Source organism: Gouania willdenowi, chromosome 21 (assembly GCF_900634775.1).
Source record: "Gouania willdenowi chromosome 21, fGouWil2.1, whole genome shotgun sequence".
Taxonomy (NCBI): Eukaryota; Metazoa; Chordata; class Actinopteri; order Blenniiformes; family Gobiesocidae; genus Gouania; species Gouania willdenowi.
In genome coordinates this window covers 34,150,005-34,171,645 of record NC_041064.1, presented here as the reverse complement: position 1 = coordinate 34,171,645, position 21,641 = coordinate 34,150,005, and the positions used below count along the sequence as shown (strand labels likewise).

Sequence of the window (21,641 nt, the reverse complement as noted above, 5' to 3'; positions counted from 1 at the left end):
CTAAATAAAAACGTTAAAATTGGATATCCTGGTTTTCCCGTGTCCTTTATGAATATGTTCATTCCTTTTGGGTTGTAACAGATGTTTAATGTATGCAAGGGAACCATGGCAACGATTTATTACCAAAATAAACATGGGGGTGAAAGTAACTAGAAACTTTTACTTTTAGTACAGGTTAATTGAGCCACTTTTTACATGTACTTGAATATTTCATATATGACTTACTTGTACTTGAGTACAATTTCAATCAAGTAACAGTACTTGTACTTGTGTAGGATATACCAGTACTCTTTACACTTCTGAGTAAAAGTGCCATTATCACACCAATTGCATTTCATTTTAGTAATGAAGATTTGACATTGATTGCTTCAGAAAAAATATCAGCACCAAATAACCTTAGAATTAAATTAAAAGGGTAATTTAATACTGAAGTTAGAAGTTATGAGTTTTTTGCCACTTTGTATCTGTTTTGAACACTATTCCTGTTCTGTCATTGGTCTATTTTACTGCTTGACTTATTCAATGGTGGCTCAAATTAAACCTGGGCTTTTGTCTTTATTGGTCCTATACTGTATGTTATTACAGATATGAAATTTGTCCTCTGCATTTAACCCATCCCTGAGGAGCAGTTGGCAGCCTTTTTTGCAGAGCCTGGGCAGCAGTTAGGGGTTAATCTTCTGTTCTAGGGAGTGGTAGCCTGAGGGGTTTGAAGGCAAGTTTGTTTCCCTTCAGATTCCAGCACAATGTGTCTAACTTTCTTGTGCTTAAACTTGCAGCCGCTTAAACTGCTGCTTTGATTTAATAAATCATTATTTATTTTAAACTGAAACATCAAATATTGATTCAATTTAAATTTTTACTTTTTAGTTTCTCATATTGCTGCTATTTTGTAAACACAAATAGACATTTTGGATTTAAAAGAAAAAAAATTATAACAATTTAATATTTTTTGCAGCTCAAATGGCAGCAAAACACATCAAACCCAACTTCAGCCAATCTCAGGCGTCTGAGATGGTGACGAGGCTCTTCAGTTTGACGCCGACGGATATGCATTCTCTGCCAAGCTATATTGATCAAAACTTCTTTATTGCGACTCAGGAGGATGGCGAGTACGTGTTGAAGATCATAAACTCGGAGGACAGTGAGAACGTCGCCCTGATCGACATGCAGAACTATGCTATGGCTTATCTTCATCAGAAAGGACTGCCTACACAAACATTAAGGCCAACCACCGGCCAAAAACTGATGAGCCTGGAGGAAAACGGTAGAACACTGAGTCTATATAATATCCTCTAAGATTAAAATACAGTTTAGTTTTAAAAATGATTCATTTATCACAAAGAACGACATCCACAAAGGATAAAAAAGCCACGGTTGTAGTAGAATGTCTATTTAATAATTGCCAATTGTAACTCTTCAGCACCTGCTTCATATAATGATCTCACTGTTATTTACAGGGGAAAAGTATTTCAATCTTAAGGTCTCACATTTTAAAAAGCAAAAAAACGAATTAGTCACGACAATATTCATCATCAGAATAGTTTTCTCTTCCTTTGAGTGGGAACTACTTTCTTGTGTCTTTTATTGCAAATACCTGCATGCATTTTTCTCAGTTTTAACACTATGAATGTATTTTATTGTTCTTAAATGAAAAATTTCAAAATTAGCATGAGGAATGCAGCACATTTTTTGGCCTCAGCTCATACTCAGTTTAGAATTAACCTTAGTAAACAGAAATGTTACAATTAGTCTCCTTCTATTTCACCTGCCTCTATCTCTACAACCACTTATTATCCTTGGTGTTAATTTAACCGCATTCAAAAATGTCATAGGTCTTTTTCATCTTTTTTCCAGATTTAGTGGTTACAAATGATTAGTATGCAATTATAATGATGGCATTTCTTGCAGTTTTGCAGCAATTGTGAAATACAGACACAAAGCCTGCAAATTCCTCCAATAGTAAAAACTGCAGATAAGAAAGGTTGCAGGAGTCTGGTTTATTCCACCCAAAATCATTCTAAGACCAGTGTGACCTGTTTGTTTAGTAATAAATATGTCTGCAAGTACCATGCACACACTGCACATCTCGTGTAACGTAGAGCATACTAGAAGCTTGTTGGCTTAAAGAACAGTTCTATTTTCTTTTTTTTTTTTTTTTTTTTTTTTTTTTTTTTTTTTTTTTTTTTTTTTTTCACCTTGTTTGCACATGCTGTTGAAGGTTAACACTACAAGAAGTGCAATCTTTTAACAGCAATGCATATTTTATTATTGCAATTAAATATATGAATTTATTTCATTGCATAATTGTGACCATCACCAGCCCTCCCTAGGGAAGGGTAAATACTTTATTAAAGGGAGGATGTAAAAGAGAGAGGGCAGTGTTACACCAGGGTGAGGGGGGTGGGGGGGGGGGAGTTAGCAGGGAGGAGGGATACAAGATAGGAAAACGAATGGGTGGGGAATAATCAATAAGTTTCAAGTGATGTGATGTGAAATTGTGGTTGTGTATATTGTGCTTATTGTTGTGTTATCAAGCCAGTCTGGTGACCAGTGTGCGGCTTAGGAATAATGATGGTGGCTGTGAGCAGAGGAGGAAGTGAGTGGAAGTTACATAAAACAGGTATTTGGGAACAACGTGTCTATGGTTGAGCCCAGTATGAGTGTTATCCCACAGCCCGAGGCCAGTGCGTCCATGACAAATGTGATTCCAAGAGCCGCTACTGCAAAACCCATAAGCCGCCCCCGGGCCCGAAGAAGCAGTCGGGCCAGCAGAAAGAGCGAGAGATCTAGGGGCCCCCGGCGACCACCCCACGGCCAAGCAGCCCCCCGAACGCCCCCAAGGTCCCAAGCCGAGAGGCTGCCATTGCCCCCCCCATACACACCCGAAAAGCCCCCAAGGAGCCAAGGACCCAGCGCACCACGCCACCGACTCCAACCCCCAACCCCCAGGCCCCCCAGCCCCCCACCCCCCCACCCACCACCCACACCCCCGCGCCCAGCCCCCCGAGGGGAGGGCCCAGAGAGCCCCCCGCCCGAGACCCCAGCGGAGGAGCCAAAGCCCACGCCCAGCAGACGACCAGAGCCACGCCGAACGGGCAGCCGGCGGGCCCCCGCCGGTGAGCCCAGAGCCAGCAAGGACCCGACCCCAGGCTAGGAGGACCCGGAATGGATGCAGCACCAGGAGCAGCCCGCCCAGGGCGAACGACCACACCCCAAGCCGCATAAGGCACCAGGGGGCCGCTGGGAGTCCCCCCGCCGGTCCCGAGGCACCCCAACCTAGCCCCCCCGGGCGCCCCAGATGCCGATGCCGCCCGCGCCACGAGCTTCAGTTCTTTAAAGCCAGGGCCCCCTCCAGAGGCCAAGCCAGACCGCCCCGCCGGGATGTGGCCCCCTAATTTAACCCCGACACTCTGCCTCACGGGGGACTGCCCAAACAGGGGCCGCACCAGAAGGTATGCAAGGGCGCGGCACGCGCCACCCGCCCCAGAAGACCCCCGCCAGGACCGGCCCGGCCAGCCGGCCAAGCACCCCGGGCCCCAGGAGCACCCCCAGGGACCAGGACCCCCCAAGGGCAAGCCCCCGGGCCAAGCCCCCCGGGACGCGCCCCCCACCCCAGCCCAGGTCCCGGCCACAGCCCAGCAGGACCGCACAGCCCCAGACGGCACAAGGCCAGCAGCCCAGGGCCCGCCGCCCCCCGGACAGCGCAAGTCACAGGGCAGCGCCCCCCGCCGGCCCGCGAGCAACCGGCGACCCCCACCGCGGGGACGGAGGCACCCCAACGGCACACATCCAGCGCGGGACAGCAGCCCCCAGCCAAAGATGCCCCGGACCCACCCACCAGTCCGCAGATGGCAGGACATACCCACCAGGCGGCCGAAAGCAACCTCAACCATCGGAACAGCTAACGCCGCCCCCCCAGTAAACAGCATCATCCCGAGGCGCCAAACAACCCTGCCCCAACCCCGGTGAGGACACCAGCACCCCCCCAGCACACCCACCCCCCAAACCGGCGAGGCAGGCCGCCCCGGGCCCGCACACCGCGGGGCCCGCCCCCAAGGCCACCAGGAGACAAAGCAAGCACCAAGCCACACCCAAGGGGGAGAGGCACCCCCGCGCCCCACCCGGCCGACACAGCCCGGAAAGACCCCGCAAGGAGAGACCCCGGCAAAGCCCCCCCGAGACCCACCGCCACGCCCGACCGCACCATCTTGATGTGCTTTTACTCTATGCAGTGGCCCAGCCACCAACAGAGGGGCCAGGCCCCCACCGGAGAGGCCCAAATATGTGTGCCAACCCACCACCCTGTTATGGTGCCTCTCCATTCCCCAATGGAGAGGCACTTCCCGATCCCCTGTGTGAATGTGTGTGTTTGGTGGATGTATGGGCTGTAATTAAAAGAAGGGGGATGGAGGGGAGAACAGTTCTATTTTCTGACATCTGATTAATGTTCTCATTATGATTTGGGTTAATTAAACATCCTTTTGTGTATTTTTGTAAATATATAAATGTATTTATTTACAATCAATATTGTTTATTTGGTGAGAGTCATGAATGTGCAAAACTGAAAGTTTGACCTGATGGAGGCGCCGCAGGAAAAGTTATATCATCACTAAAACCAAAAGGGTTCATAATGTGTTCATTAATGTTCTGAGTGAGTTTGAGAAGATTTGGAAAAAATCATTCTAATTTAGAAGTTTGGCCTGATGATGGCGCTAGTGGACAGATTAAGGTTTCATTACCAAGGCTTTTTTTAAATACATTAAATGTAATGTATTTTATATGTATATAAATAAAGTGTCTGAGACAAAGACTTGGTCAATACATTTTGTGCAATTAATTTTCTGGTGGTAAAGCGTAACATTTGAGGACAATGGGGAATTTAAAATGAATACACATTCTGTTCACACACCCCTTTAGAATTGTTGTGCTGTGTGACCTCTGCACTCATTGTGTCTTTTTGCAGATTGTGGTTCTGGTTGTCAGAAGTATGTGGTTCGATTGTTGAGGTATTTACCTGGGACAACCATCTCCAAGGCTCCCATGACACCACAGCTTCTGTATGAAGCAGGAAGGACTGCAGCCACAATGGACACATTCTTCCAAGAGGTATGAACATTTCACCTGAATTACACTCAACATTTCAATCAAACATAACAAAGACAAGGAAATATTTGGGTTTTTTTTGGTTTCAGATGAAACACCCTCAGCTCAGCGTTCTGGAGAGGGAAACGTTTATTTGGAATTTGTCAAATGTTTGCCAACTGGAAGAATACTTATCCGTGTTAAATGGAGATCCTCTTCAGGAAGTGGTGAAGTCTGTCATTCATCAATACAAGTTGACTGTGGAACCCAAACGCTCAACTTTTCATAAATGTATGGTGTTAAAGACTTTCAACCTGTATAATATTGTCACGTGTCCAGTTTAGGATCAGTTTTTTTTATTTAAAATCTTAGTTACTCTGTATTTACAATAGTCTAATGGTCAACAATTTATGAGCAAACTGAGAATATTTAAGCTGTTCTCATGGTTATATCTTTATATTGTTTAATTATCCAATATATTGGCTCTGATGTCCCAGTGTTTGCAGGTTCTGACACATAAAGCACTGGAAAAGATTTCCAACCAGTGAGCTAACGCTAAATATTTAACGTTAATTAATCAGGAAACGTTTGGTCACACTTTACTTGAAGTTTTTAAGACTAGATCAGCACTGATTGGCTATTCTTCATTAATGTGATAATAAAGAACTTTTGGTAACACTTTACTTGAAGTTTTATTCATAAGGATGACAAAATGCTGTCATTATCTGTCATTAGCATGAATAAGGTGTCATGAAGGCTGTCATTCGTTACCCTAACCCTTTGTTACCCTAACCTTGACCAAAACAAATCTCAACATAGCTCCAAAGGTGTCATAATAAAGCAAACAACACTTAATGACAGCCTTCATGACACTTTATTCATGCTAATGACAGATAATGACAGCATATTGTCAGCCTTAAAACTTCAAGTAAAGTATTACCAAAAGTTCTTCATTATCACATTAATGAAGAATAGCCAATAAGTGCTGGCCTCTACTAGTCTTGATGGAAAATCTAGAATCTGGTCCTTCCAAGACCAAGACAAGACCAAGACTTTTAGGAGTCAAGACCGAGATAAGACCAATACAAGACCGGTCTCAAGTGCTACAACACTACTAATCACTACACCACCATGCGTCCTTAGTGCAAAATTTTAAAAATGAATTCAAATTCAGGGATGGAAACCATATTTCTTTTTTTCGTTTTGGTTCAAACAACAGCACATGGCAAATACTGACCAATAATATCAGTAGGACGATAATATTGTGAATTTCAAGTGTAATTTATTGTGCGTGTTATGTCGCGTGCTTGACAGGAAATCTCTTGATTGTGACAGATTAGAAGTTCACACCGATGCTACTGAAGCAACTCTGGTGATTAGATTACATTAAAAATCATTGTAAATATTGGAAACATCAAGCGACCACCCTTCAAGCAACGTGACTTGTGCAATTCCAGAAACCTGAATTGCTGGAAGTAGCTCAAAGTCGAAGCCTTCTCAGTGTTGCCTCTGGCTCCGCAGACACACTGTTGTCCAGACGTCACGTCACTGGAGCCATGAAGCAATGAAGCGACCAAAAAGTGTGACAATGTTCAAGTGACTCATCACGAGCAATTTAAGCGACTGTAGTCACACCAGTCGTGTTCGGTGTGAACGCACCTTCATAGTGACATTAGCACACATATTTACAGGAGTAGACCTTTAGTAAATCTGCCCCCGTCACTACAACTTTTTAGTAAGTAAAACATTGTTTATAACAGGATCTATTTAGCTTGACACTCACCTTCAGTGCAGGTGGTTTTATTTTTTCAGTAGCTCTAGCACATGGTTGTTCTAATAGCTCATTGGCTCTTTTCTACTCAGTATATAAACTGAATGTATGTGGTGAAATTATTTCTTTAATTAGGACTCTACCATTTTTCCTCAGGTATTATCCATGGCGACTTCAGTGACATCAATGTCCTTGTAGAACTTAACAACAGCTCTAAGATTTCTGGCATTCTTGATTTTGGTCACCTCTACAGTGGTTACTACATCTATGAACTTGCCATTACCATCATGTATATGATGACGGAGCACCCTGAGCCCGTTGAGGTGGGAGGATCCGTCCTCGCCGGCTGGGAGAGCATCATTCCACTCAACCAGGCTGAGAAAGACAGCCTCTACGTGCTGGTGTTGTCTCGTTTCTGCCAGTCTGTGGTGATGGCTCGTCACAATGTGAAGCTGCAGCCAGAAAACGCAGAATATATAATGATAGCGTCAAAAAGAGGCGTCCACATTCTCAATCATCTGTGGAAGCTTGGGAAGGAACACGTGGAGAAGGTGTGGTTTGAAAGAGCTGCTCAGTTCAGTGAGGATTATAAGAAAAAACGACAGCTCGATGTAGAGATGGAGTAAAACGAGCAGAGTCAGTTATGTCTGTAAACATTCATGATGTGTTGTGAACTAAAAAATATGCATAACCATAACAGTTTATTGTTTGGTTTTAGTGTCTAAACTTTTAGATTAGTTACAAAATTAGTACATTTATCATTCAGTATTATCCATTAACATATAGAGGCCATCTAGCACAAAGGCAGATTATGAACACACAAATATAAAATATCTTTTATGCTTCTTCTAAAAATTAGTTGACTGTTATTGTGTTGACTTTGATTGTACTAAAACTTTATCAGTGTGTGTGGCACTGATAAAGTTTCCTTGAGCTCCATATCCCTGCTGACATAAAATCAATGGTTCTTGTCATCAGTCAATAACTGACAGCTTTCATACCAAACCACCGTCGAGGGAGTGGCCTGTGGGGTTTGGAGGTGGAGTTTGAGCCATTGTTTTTTCCAATATACCTCCTTATTGTATGATGCTGTGCTCAGACTTACAGCCACTTACAAAGCTATTCTGGTTGTAATGAATGACAAATTCATTTACTTTTGGAATTCTTTTCTGTAAAATTCAATGTTTTTTGCAGCTCAAATGGCAGCTAAACACATTAAACCCAACTTCAGCCAATCTCAGGCGTCTGAGATGGTGAAGGTGTGGTTTGAAAGAGCTGCTCAGTTCAGTGAGGATAATAAAAAGAGAAGAGTTCAATGTAGAGATGGAGTAAAACGAGCAGTGTTAGTTACTGTATGTCTGTTAAATTCATTAAAATGTATGATCCATTAGCATAGAGACGTAATTTCTCACAAAGGTTATATGAATGAACAGCTAATGGGAATGTTGATAAATTAACACATGCATCATTTCTTGCCCAAATGAGGTTCTGGAGAGTTCCTGGATCTTCCTCCTCTACTTCACTTCCTCCTCTTTCCTCGTCTGACAAACACTTGTTCAGGCTTATGATGGAGAATCTGACACATTTAGTTCCTTTGTACTCCTGATGGACAACAAAGCAAACTCAATAGGGCTTCACTGCCAAAATGCTGCTGAGCTACAATACGTGTTCCGTTGGTCTACAACATGCAGGGGTCACCAACACCAGGTAGTCCGCATGGACCACCTCCAGTCCTGTCCTGGTTTTGAGTTTTAAAAATCTGGTCAAAATAAACACTAACCGCATTACCACCACATTGTTCCCAGGAGTTTCCTTGTGGCTAAATAATGAACTCTGTCAGGAGAACTTACCTGTTGGTTAGAACATCGTCAGGTAGTCGTGCATCATCCCGTCAATGAACAGACATCTTTTCACGCAGCTAAACACATTTTTTGTTATGAACATTTTCCCTACAGGTACCTTTAACTAAACTAGTGCAGTGCTCGTATAAAGTGTGTATTGCTATAGAAAAGTGGGAGGGTAAGTAGCTTTCTCATGGATGACCAAATGAGGTTGTGTTTGAAGGTGGGACATCATCACTGTAGAGGTAGGACTGATGTTCTAATGTTCTAACTGATGACATCATCACTTCTAATGTTCTAACTGATGACATCATCACTTCTAATGTTCTAACTGATGACATCATCACTTCTAATGTTTTAACTGATGACATCACTGTAGAAGCAGGACTGTGACATCATCACTGAGTCCGTTGACTCGGGAGGTGGGCCGTGGGGGTGGGGCATCCAAAAAAATCCGACATTCCACGCTTGAACCAAGCAGAAGCCATGTTGAAACTTTCAGGTCAGTCTGATCCTGATCCACAGAGATATTTGAGGAACACACACACACACACACACACATACACATAGATTCCTTGCTTTTCATAGAGTGATATGCACTGATGGAAGCAGTGAAACAAAGACAGAGGATGCTTAAGGTAAACAGAAAGTATTACAACATGGATCAGTGAGTCTCAATTGCTTTATTCAAGAAGATGGTTGAATACTAAAAAATAAAAACTCCCACAAATGTTCCCAGTTCCCTCAGTAACTTTTTATCCGTTTTGTTTATTCTTATAAATAAGGTTTGCTGTGTGTCTGCCAACACATTGATGACTAAGTGAATGACAACTTCAAAACACCAAAAAATCAACAACACACAAACATAGTGTCATTTTGTCTCACTTTGGATCGTCACACATGCTCAAATTTTGAATAAAACAGCTTCCAAACTTAAATGTATCTTAGACTATTTTGATTTCTACTTCTCCAGAAAGCTCTGAATTGTTCTAAACATCATTGAAATTAACTTTCTCTGTTTGTCGTCTCATCATCAGTGTTAGGAGCCGTTCTGTGTTTTGTACAATCTCAGCTGTTCCATGAACCCTGGGTTGGGCGATGAAGCGGGACGAGTTGATTGGACCAATGAAAGAGCGGTGTCAAAGGACTGGCCGTCACATGACATCAGGTAGCCAATGACAACGGCCGGAGCTCGAGAAACCCCGGTGTTACAGTGAACCAAAACCACACCTTTCTGTAAAAGCAAAAACAACACACTATTGTTAGTAGTTTGAAAGTTGTATTAAAACACAATGAAATGGAACATAACTTTTAGTTGCACCAAATAAAACAACTCACAGGCTTTTAGAAAACTTCATTTTCTTTACCCTGTAGCAGTAAAACTGTTAATAAAGCCAGTTACAGCTTCATCTACATTATAATGTTGTATCTTAAAGGACCCATGTTACGCTAAATTACCTTTTCTGTGCTTTAAACGTGATAAAGTGTTATTAGGGCTTCATATACATGCACAAAGTGGTTTTTTTTCATTGATTCCCTAAATCGTTAGTTAGAGGGTGATTTGCTCCTTTCTTACTACAGGGTGAGCCCAAACACCTCGCTACAATTTGATGACGCGTTCCCACTTTGATGATGAATTTCACGCGGCACTGAGCTGGAGAAGCCACACCTCCAGGAAGCTCTCTGCCTTAATTGACATGTAAACAGACACGCCCACGAGGGTGAGCATTTCAGCATCCTTCGCACAGTGCTATGTATGTATTTTCTACAGTCTATGTATGTACAGGTGATCGCCCCGCCCCCACGCTCTGTCTGTGTTTATAAAGCAGCATGAGCTCAACTACGGAATGGGTGGGAGGAAGTCAGTGTCCCGTCTATAGACACGCCCACTCATGAATATGCATAAGTAGGCCGCAAATCAGCCTGTTTGTGTAGAGTTGCTCAGAAAGTGACTTTTCAGAGGCTAAAACTCTGTAAAACAGGCGAGTTTAGGAAAATAATCCTCAAATACTATGTTTTTGGGGTTCTTAGAACAAATGGAGATGGGTGAAAAATAGCATGACATGAGAGCTTTAAAAAAAAAAGGCTCCCATGTAAGTGTTTAGTGTGTAAATAAAGTGTTTTTCATTTAAAGAATTCCTCTGATTGGAAATAAAGAAAAGAAACTCCAGAATGGATGACCACTTTTTTCCCAGAACAAGCACAGGTAGTTAATTTGTGTACTCAGCAATACTGAATATTGAGCAGGAGAGTCAATATAAAGTCCTTTATCATTTAGGAGAATAATTACTTCTCCCTTATAACAGCTGCTCGTTTTTTAAAACAATCAGTGCATTGATATGATTTTCAAACAGTAAAAAAGTAAAGGTGGACATCTACAATCTGTGACTAAAACCTGGAACAAGTCGCCCGGATTCCAAAAGTGTTGTTTCTAAGCTTTCTAATGATGTCATACACATTGAAATTTAAATGTTTCAACAGTAAAAACACTCACAGTTTGATAAATTAGCATTCACCATAACTCCTAATCAGAATAGCTGATTAAGTAGCCGTGTGCTTAATTTCACTGTGTAGCTGATTGAAGGAAACCAAAAACGTGCGTAAATCGCCAAAATGGCAGTGGTGGCCTAGTAACTCTAACTGCTCCCCGAGCACTGTGGCAGCACACTGCTCCTCAGGGATGGGTTAAATGCAGAGAAAGAATTTCATGTAAGTAGCTGTACATATGTGACAACAATACAGGTGATCTGTCACCCATTTTCTGAGAATCACTCAGAAAATAAAGATTTTTGTGCGTTATCTTGGTTTGTGTCAGGACTTGTTTCTTGCCGCCGACACAGGCTGCTCCTCCAAACTGCTCCATGTCTGCATAAGAGATGTTTTACAGCTTTTTATGGTAGTTTTTACTGTAATGGCACAGTTGTCCTTCTGCTGCAGGATTCAAGCCCAGTTGCAAACACTAACTAGTAACTTTTACTTTGAGTACTATTTAATTAAGATTATTTTTACTTGTATGAGTATTTTATGTATGACTTGCTTGTACTTGTACTTGAGTACAATTTCAATCAACTAACAGTACCTCTACGTGAGTAGGATTCATCAGTATTCTTTATACCTCTGCAAGTTACCTTTCTCAAATAATACACACAAAAGAAATGCAAGCATTCAACAATAGCATGGTGGTGTAGTCAGTGGTTAGCTTTGAGCTTAGGATACTTTATGTTATGTATATGCACGCTCTGCCCTACTGATGCTGCCGTAACCATGGCGATGTCATTATCTGATAGTCATCTGCAGCCATGCTGGGTAATTTGAAGCCACATTTCAAAGTAAAAGTTCCATCACTTCCCATAATGAAACACCTCTAATGAGGGCTTAATGGAGCGTGTGTGTGTGTGTGTGTGTGTGTGTGTGTGTGTGTGTGTGTGTGTGTGTGTGTGTGTGTGTGTGTGTGTGTGTGTGTGTGATACACAAATTGACACCAAAAAAAACACACAAAATTACAAAGAATACACAAAACAACAACAGAAATACACACAATTATCACACGATGACAACAAAAACAATACATGATATCCAAGATCAAAAAAACAAAAATAGACAAAATGACTTCAAGAAACACAACATGATGATAAAATAATAGATAATATACAAAATGAGAACAAAAATACACAAAATGAAACAAAAACACAAAATGACAGAAAAATACACAAAATGACAATAAAAACACACAAACTTACAAAGAATATACAAAATGACAACAAAAACCCACAAAACTGCAACACAAATACACAAAATTACAAATAAAACACAAAATGGCAACAGAAATACACAAAATGACTCCAAAGACACCAAGATGATGACAAAAACACTACATGATTTACAAAATGAAAACAAAAACACACAGAACTACTGTACAACAAAAATTACCAAAGTGACGCAAAAAATACACAAAATGACATCAAGTTACACACAAAAGAAATGCAAGTACTCAACAAAGTACGTAGCATGGTGGTGTAGTCAGTGGTTAGCTTTGAGTTTAGGATACTTTGTGTTATGTACAGTATATGCGCGCTATGCCCTACTGATGCTGCCGTAACCATGGTGACATTATTATCTGATGGTCATCAGCAGCCATATGGGCTGCTGGGTAATTTGAAGCCACATTTCAAAGTAAAAGCTCCATCACTTCCCGTAATCATACACCTCTAATGAGGGCTTAATGAAGCGTGTGTGTGTGTGTGTGTGTGTGTGTGTGTGTGTGTGTGTGTGTGTGTGTGTGTGTCATAGTAAGGTGAGCGCTGAGCTTCGCTGCTAAAAGCTTGTATGACACTGAGACCTGATCTGTTTGCTGCTTAAAAAAACATGAACAAAACTAAACATCCATTATTCAGGAGCAGGAAAGTCAGGAGGAAATGAGGACAGGAAACCAGGATCCAGGATGAGAAATGTCAAAACATCTCATTAGACCTGACCTCAGTGCTCAATTTAAAGTAATTATGTTGTTGCTAAAGTTTCACATGAGCCATCTTTGTTTAGTCCAGAGATGGAAAACTTCTATCACAGCGAGGCCACAAAAATGTGATTGGATCTGATCTGAGGGTCACATGATCAATATTCATGTCAGCATTTAGAATAATGACCAATCAGAGAATTAACACAGGGAAGAGCAAAGGATTTGTGTGTTTTTGTTGTTATATTGTGTATTTTTGGAGTCATGGATTGTATTTTTGTAGTTTTGTTTTTGAGTCATTTTGTGTATTTTGGTTGCTGTTTTTGCATAATTTATTATAAATTTGTGAATTCCTGTTCTCATTTTGTGTATTTTTTAAGATTTTGTGCTATTTTTGTGGGGGGTTTGTCACCTTGTGTGTTTTAGGAGTATTTTAGTTGTCTTTTGTGTATTTTTGGAGTAATTTTGTGTGTTCTTTTGGGGGACGTACAAAATTAGTCTAAGGGCCATAAAAGACAACAATTCTAAAACTATAAAAACATAAAAGACAAAAATCCTAAAATGAATAAGTGAGTAGTTAAAGGCTAATTTGAAAAGGTGGGTCTTGAGCCTGTTTCTCTGCAACCCTGAGGTGCTCCGGCAGACTGTTCCACAGACGGGGGCCGTAGAACTGGAATGACGCCTCTCCATAAGTGCGTGTCCTGACTGATGTGCATGCAAAAGCTGCCATTGTGAACCCATGTGCCACCCCAGGCCAACCCCCCATGGCTGAGCCGCCCCCCAGATGCCTCAAAGGCCCCAGGCTGAGAAGCAGAACCCGCACCAAGGCAACCCACCAGTAATCCCCTATTACCCCCCTTGCCCACCCACACCACAACACCCAAACCAAGGGAGCCCCGAAAGGGCAGAGACCCACCCGCAGCGGGCAACCAGCACCAAGGCGGAAAAGTCAGAGAGCTTCAGATCACTCTCCACTCTTGACGCCCAGTGATCGTCAAATATAGGCCCCTATAGGGCCCCAGACCGCTTACAGATCGTAACACCACAGGATACCACCTCCCACGGCACAGCTACAGGCATGCAAGGGCAGGGTCAACGTTGTACGCTGCAGAATCCAAAAACCACCCCGCACTCCTGCTTAGCCCAAAGGCACTCGGGGGCCCCCAACCAGCATAGGGGAGTCCAGGGCGGTGGGATCTGGGTCGTTGTTTTTTTGCTAATCAGACAGTGCTCTAGCCCTAACAATAACATTCACAGCCTTTTAGTCATAATTTTAGTCATTGTTCCTTAGTTTGCCTTCAGTTTTTCCCTAGTTTTAGTGAAATTAAATATATCGTAACACTCTTTTCCAACACATTAAAAGCAACATGAAAATGTCAGCTGTGACTGTGATGGGAATGCCGTTACCTCACTGTGGGCCTGTTGTATGAAATCACTGCATTCTTTAATGTGGAGCATCAGATTTACGTCAGGTTGGTCCAGAATACTGACGGTTTTATAGACGAACAAGTCCGGGAACACGTTCTCCACACCAAAAGCCACATTAAGGATGTGGGACACCTGAGAAACAACAAAGACAAATGTCATCATCGTAGAGGAATAGTATCAATGGGTTTCTAACCTATAATAAAGCTGGACGTATCCCAGACACAGACACAGTTTTCCAGAAAAGAGAAAAAGAAGTGTGACAGCAGTGAGGTGTGACAGAGACCAGATTACACCAACAATCAACTCCTAGTCCTCTCCTGTTTCATTTTGCAGTTGTGATGGACAAACGAATATAGCAAAAACACCAAATGCTTTGAAAAAAACACCTAATTAAAATTAAGATACACAAAATGACAACAAAATACTCAAAATGACTCCAAAGAAACACAAGACAATGAAAAAAATTATTCATTATATACTAAATGACAACAAAAACCCACTAATTGCAACAAAAATACACAAAATTACAAAAAAAACTACAAAATACAGAAAAAATACACCAAAATTACACCAAAATTACAAAAATTACACCAAAATTACAAAAAATACACAAATTACTACAGACACACAAGATGACAACAAAAACAATAAAAAATGACAACAAAAATACACAAAATGACTCCAAAGAAACACAAGACAACAATAAAATAATGCATAATATACAAAATAACAACAGAAACCCATAAAACTGCAAAATAAATGCGCAAAATTACAAAAAATGCACAAAATGACAACCGAAATACACAAAATTACTCCAAAGACACACAAGATGACAACAAAAGCAATACATATCTTATATAAATTGACTCCAAAGAAACAAGGTGATGATAAAACAATACATGATATACAAAATGACAACAAAAACACAAGAAACACAAGACAACAATAAAATATTACATAATGTAAAAAATGACAACAGAAACCCACAAAAATAGAAAAAGAAACTGAAAAATTAAACAAATTGACATCAAAAACAGTCAAAAAAACAACAGAAACACACAAAATGACTCAAAAAACACTTAAAATGATGTCTCTGGTCTAATAGATGAAGTCAGGATACAGGAGGCCACATGGACGATGATGTTTGTGATGACATCATGACAGTGATCTAGGTGAGAGTGGGAAGAAGAGGACAACCTGGAGAAGTAAAGGTTTACATCAGAGAGGAAAAGAATGGGAAGAAGGAGACAAAGGGACACAAAGATGAAGAAGAGGATGAAGAGATTTCAGGAGATGTCTGCATAAGCTCACCTTGTGTTTCCTCAGAGTGCTAAAGTCATGTGCAGCATCTTGAGAACCTGTAAACCCCACACAAACAATCAGTCAGTTAACATTTATCTCCTCTATCTTTAATGCAGTTTGGGGTTACACCAGGATTTGTCAAAGTCTGAAACCCAGCGATCCACCACAGGTCACGGGGTCACATGGAAACCAGAGCCTGATTGGTCACATCTCACGTCTTGTTCCCCCATCGAGCCTCAAGTTTCTCACCACTCAGTGGGTTCATAAGGTAGAGGAGTTCCTACCTACACAGTGCTGATCTTAATGAACCAGTACGTAGACTGATCCGCACAGTGTTGATCTTAATGAACCAGTACGTAGACTCACCCGCAGGGTGCTGACCTTAATTAATCAGTACGTAGACTGACCCACAGGGTGCTTATCTTAATTAATCAGTATGTAGACTGACCCGCAGGGTGCTGACCTTAATTAATCAGTATGTAGACTGACCCGCAGAGTGCTGATCTTAATTAATCAGTATGTAGACTGACCCGCAGGGTGCTGACCTTAATTAATCAGTATGTAGACTGACCCGCAGAGTGCTGATCTTAATTAATCAGTACGTAGACTGACCCACAGGGTGCTTATCTTAATTAATCAGTATGTAGACTGACCCGCAGAGTGCTGATCTTAATGAACCTGTAAGTAGACTGACCCCCACAGTGCTGATCTTAATGAACCAGTAAGTAGACTGACCCCCACAGTGCTGATCTTAATGAACCAGTAAGTAGACTGACCCCCACAGTGCTGATCTTAATGAACCAGTAAGTAGACTGACCCCCACAGTGCTGATCTTAATGAACCAGTACGTAGACTGATCCGCACAGTGCTGGTCTTAATGAGCCAGTACGTAGATTGACCCCCACAGTGCTGATCTTAATTAATCAGTAAGTAGACTGACACCCCAGGTACAATTATGAATAATTGGAATAATTTAATTTTCTAATAATAATTATTTGATTAATCAGTTTAATGGAATAATTAAATCTACACCTAAAGCTCTAGTTTTCTTTCATAGATTTAAACAGGAGTGCATTTTATCAGTCATGTTTCAGTCAATTGTAATTGTGATTCAGATTTTCTTATTGTGATACTGTGAAATATAAATATTTTTCTCACTATAACACCCTTTTGGTCTTTTTAAAGTCAGACAAAAACATAATATCATGAGAAAACTCATCTTTCCTCCACCTCACCCAGCAGCAGGAATGGTTTAATGATTCCAATCTGCAGGTCCCAGGAAGTGTCTGGAACGTATCCCAGCATCTTCTCTGCTGGCACGCTCTCCTCCACCACAGTGATACTGGAGCCCTTCCAGGTCTCGATGATGCGTTTCCCACTCAGTGATGTCACTCTAGTGCACTGCTTCCTCAGGCGAGTCCTGGAGAAACTCTGGATCTCTTTTTTTAAAGACTGCATGGTCGATGGACGCTGAGATACAAACAAAACATCAGAATTAGCAAAAACTTTATTGATTCCAGAGGGTAATTAATTAGTAAGGCAAAGAGCGCCATATTATAAAACAGCATTATTACACATAAGCAAAAACAAGGAGCAAGACTACACAAAGAGGTTGTTTCGTTTGTAAATGAAATGACAAGGTGCAAATCACACGGTTCAAACTCAAGTCCCGGGGGCCAATCCTTCCCTATAGAGCATCAATGTAAAAATGATGGAAAAAACATGAAACATTTTGTAAATGACTAACTAATTCAGTTGTAGATATCTCAGCCCCTCCAAATATAAAAAAATCAATTCAAATCCACAATATTTGTAGAGCTCAGTTATCCAGCTTTTTTATCACGACTGCAGTCATTTTTAATCTCAAACGGTTAAAAAAAAAAACAAACTCAACATTTCTCCAAAATCTGGCAAATTTTCATCAAATTATTCCACCAAATGTCTCCAAATTTCCAAAATCAAGGAAATGTAAGTGAAGATCCTGTCAGGTTCTGTTATGTTTGTGTTTAGCCCTTGTGGTTCTTTTAGTTATCCTGAGTCTTAGCTTGTTGTGGTTTTTGAGTATGATCGAGTATGATCTGATGATGTTTATTTTTGTCTTTATGTTTCCAGAGGGGTATGGGAAACTCTGGGTATCTGATTCCATTACAGCTGGTGTGAAGTGGGTTAATCAACCCTGAGTATGTAAACCTTGGGTTACTGACGTGCACGCGCGATAAAAAGCCATCATCAATGGATCGAATATGACTCGAGCTGCCATGGCAACCACCCAAAAAATAGTGATTTATTCACAGTAATGGGTGAAATAAGCCGGTGTTTGAGGAATATGAGCCTGTTCTAAAGGTGTGTTCAGTCTTCAGTGACAATTAGCGTAATTAGTCACACTTTTTGGTCGCTTCATCACTTTATAGCTTCAGTGACAGGACGAGTGGGTGAATAATATGAATAAAGTGTGCCTGAGAAGACGTGGCAGCAGCATAGGATGGCTGTATAGAGAGCCCTCCTGTTACACTGGATATTAAGACAGTGACTGCTGCTTGATATCACATCAATTATATTGATTTTTAATGTAATATTGTCGCCAGAGTCATCTCGACGTCCTAAAAAATGTCATGAAAAAACACTGAAGTGGGACACGAACCTGTGACCCATCGCTTCCAAGAGTATACCTTCAAAGATGCACAAATTACAGATTTAATTGTATAACAATCGAGCCTTAAAAGTGGATTTATTTAAATTATCATCTCCTCCTTTATATTATCCACAGGTTTGTATCCAGAGAACTTTACTACAGACGTCAGTAGATGTTTTAATGCAGATCAACCTCTCAGTGTCTGTCACTTAATGATCTGTATCCACAATGTTAGAAACAAAACTACTGGTTTGCCCGAAAAAAAATAAAATAACGTAAAGCAACACAACATTAGTAATGATGTGAACACGTCTGTGGTGTGTGATGTTACTAATGTGTTTCAGAGAAAAGTGTTAAGGTTCATTAAAGTGTTCAGAAACGGTGTTCAGGTGGGCGGAGCCAGGTAGAAACCCAGGGTTTCTTTGATAAAACCTGCCAGCGACCAGGTTTAGTTCACGGACAATGTTGCCATGGTAACATACTCAGAGAAGAACATACCTTTAGGAATGAGATACTCAGAGTTTCCCTCATTTGAGCCTGAACATACTCAGAGTTTGAACATATCCTGCTTTATGGAATAAACCTCTGGTATTCGCGCTCATGTCTCCACCTCCCAGTGATGTCAGTGTGTTTGGATTCTGACTGATTAGCTACCTCATGTTTTCCACCCAGGTGTGGCCCGTTCCCAATCAAGCCTCCCTTACTATTTAGCTGAGTGCTTGGACACAGTGTTATTGCTGAATCATTGTCTTATGTCAACCTCCTCGTGTCCTGCGACGTTTTGTTCCCTGCTCCCAGTTTTCCCTGTGCTTCCTTGTGTCTGTTTGGATTTGAGTTTTATTATTAAATGACTATCAACGCTACACCTGGCTGCTTCCTCCACCTCTCTCTGCATTAGGGTCCACACCATCACCTTCCCGTGACAGATCCTGCAGGGACTGATATACTTTATCATTTATATATAGTTTATATGTGGAAGTGCAAACCAGTGCACATTGATATTGAATTTGCTCTTTTTCTCACCTAAAGTCTGTGGCCCACTTAAGCTCCTACTTATCTGTTTTTGGCACCTGAAAGTGTGACACCCCTGGTGCAAATGAATAAGGTGCCACAATGGCCATTAGGGTGCCAAATGCTTCTACTGTATATATGGTAAAATAAATGTACATTAAAAATAATGAGATGGAAAGAAATACAAATGTATATATATACATATGTAAAGGTGAGTGGTTAAAAAAAGGGAACACTTTTCATTTTACCTGTACCTGCTTATCACACAGTTCAGTAAAGCTGTGACTACTCAGCTCCTCTCCTGAAGCTTCTATTACTAATGGAACACGAAATCAGTCGCTCTCTCTGCACAACCACGCACCAATCTGAACCAATCACTGTGTCCGTCTGACCATCAAGTACACAAGTCAGCAATTTTGCATGAATACAGGATCTTTAGCAGGGTGAGAGTGACAAGCCCCGCCCCCTCAGTCACATAGAGTAGAACACAAAAATAAATTCAATAACCCCTGCAATCACAGATGTACGTGACATTACGTGCAAGAAAGATTTCTATTTTCTGCATTTTTTTCCTTTACAAACTGTACGTTGATTTAAAAAGTCAGGCTTTAGTGATTCACAATAAGTTTTTACAACCACCAGTCTGCTAAACAGCACCCAGCAGTGCTGAGGATTACAGCTATATACAGTATGCGTAGCTTACATAAGTCTTTATTACGTAAGTATGTAAATAATTCAACATTTGTATATCAAGGCTACCTGCCTGTGACTTACTGCAGCCTTAGCACACAGGCTCACTTAGGATCAGTGATTGGCAACTGGCGGTCCAGGGGCCACATGCGGCCCTCGGTCTAATTTTGGCCACCAAAGCAAATGCAAAAAAATTAAAGAAAAATACACAAAAACAGCAAAAATACACAAGATCACAGAAATACACTCAAAGCAAAATAAAATGACACAAAAATGACTCCAAATGGACAAAATGCAACAAAAGTACACAAAATGACAAAATACACAAAAAACTCTTAACACACAAAATAACAATTAATGCCGACTACAAAACAACAAGAATATACAAAGATGACAAATATAAAATGACTCATAACACACAAAACAAAGAAATTAAAGAAAAAAAACTCAAAAGGATATACAATTTCAGAATTAAAATACACAAAAGTACCACAAAAAATGTACAAAATAAGAACAAACATACACAAAAAAATGATTACAAAGATATACAAAACAATTACACAATAATTCCTCAAAATGCAACAAAAGTACAAAAAAAAAATACAAATACACAAAATAGCTCATAACACACGAAACAACAAGAATACACAAAATAACACTAGAAACACACAAAACGCCAACAATAATACACAAATTTACAACAAAATATACAAAACAACTACAGAAATATTAAAAGATGACTCCAAAAATTGAAAGCAAAAATATGCCAAATACTCATAACACACAAAACAACAAAATTACAAGAAAAACAAATAAAAGAACAACAGAAATCCACAATTTGATGATAAAAAGACAATGTGTTAATGCCCTGATTGGTCATTATTGTTAATGCTAACATAAATGTTGCTAGTGTTGCCTTCAGATCAGATACAATCACAGTTTTTGACATTCTCACTTTTGTAACTTTTTCCATGTGTTCTTAAAGTGTTGAGCCACAGTTTGTTACTGATGCAGTGGAAAATTGTTCCTGTTTCTTGCTTCCAATATTCAGCTCAAACCAAAAAAATTGTCTTTATTATTTTGCCTTTTTCTAAGTGTTGAGAAGGTAAAGGTTATTGTCCTTAATTTGATTTAATAATATTGAGTTCTGAAGCCAGAAATGTAAAGACTATACTGTAGTTACAGGTAAAATATATAATATAAAGCATGTCGTACCTGTTTGTTCTGTCTCAGCCTGTTTAAGTCTCTCCGTTTGTCCAGTTGAAACAACTAAAAACAAAGAATGGAGGTGTTGCAGCTCAGTTTACAGCTTTAGCACAGACATTGTCCTTCATCATTATCATCCTCTTCTTCTTCGGTAGCTCACAGAGCCATGAACCTGTTCTGATCTGATCTGATCTGATCCAGTCCTCCCGTCTGTCCCGACCTGGA

The 21,641-nt window shown here is 40.7% G+C and overlaps 2 protein-coding genes across 2 annotated transcripts; one reads left to right on the top strand and one right to left on the bottom strand.

Moving 5' to 3' along the window:
* The first annotated feature begins 960 nt into the window (after nt 1-960).
* Nucleotides 961-7,479, top strand: LOC114455707 (hydroxylysine kinase-like). The gene is made up of 4 exons (XM_028437087.1): nt 961-1,264; nt 4,964-5,106; nt 5,193-5,373; nt 7,010-7,479. Exons 1-4 carry the CDS (start codon nt 961-963, stop codon nt 7,477-7,479), a joined length of 1,098 nt encoding a protein of 365 aa, XP_028292888.1.
* A 1,941-nt stretch (nt 7,480-9,420) lies between these two features.
* On the bottom strand, nt 9,421-21,641 carry LOC114455471 (dual specificity protein phosphatase 19-like). The gene is made up of 5 exons (XM_028436732.1): nt 21,426-21,641; nt 17,113-17,347; nt 15,887-15,933; nt 14,555-14,707; nt 9,421-9,928 (listed from the first exon to the last, which is right to left on the bottom strand). The coding sequence occupies exons 2-5, from the start codon at nt 17,333-17,335 to the stop codon at nt 9,734-9,736; spliced, it is 618 nt and encodes a 205-aa protein (XP_028292533.1). The 5' UTR covers nt 17,336-17,347; nt 21,426-21,641; the 3' UTR covers nt 9,421-9,733.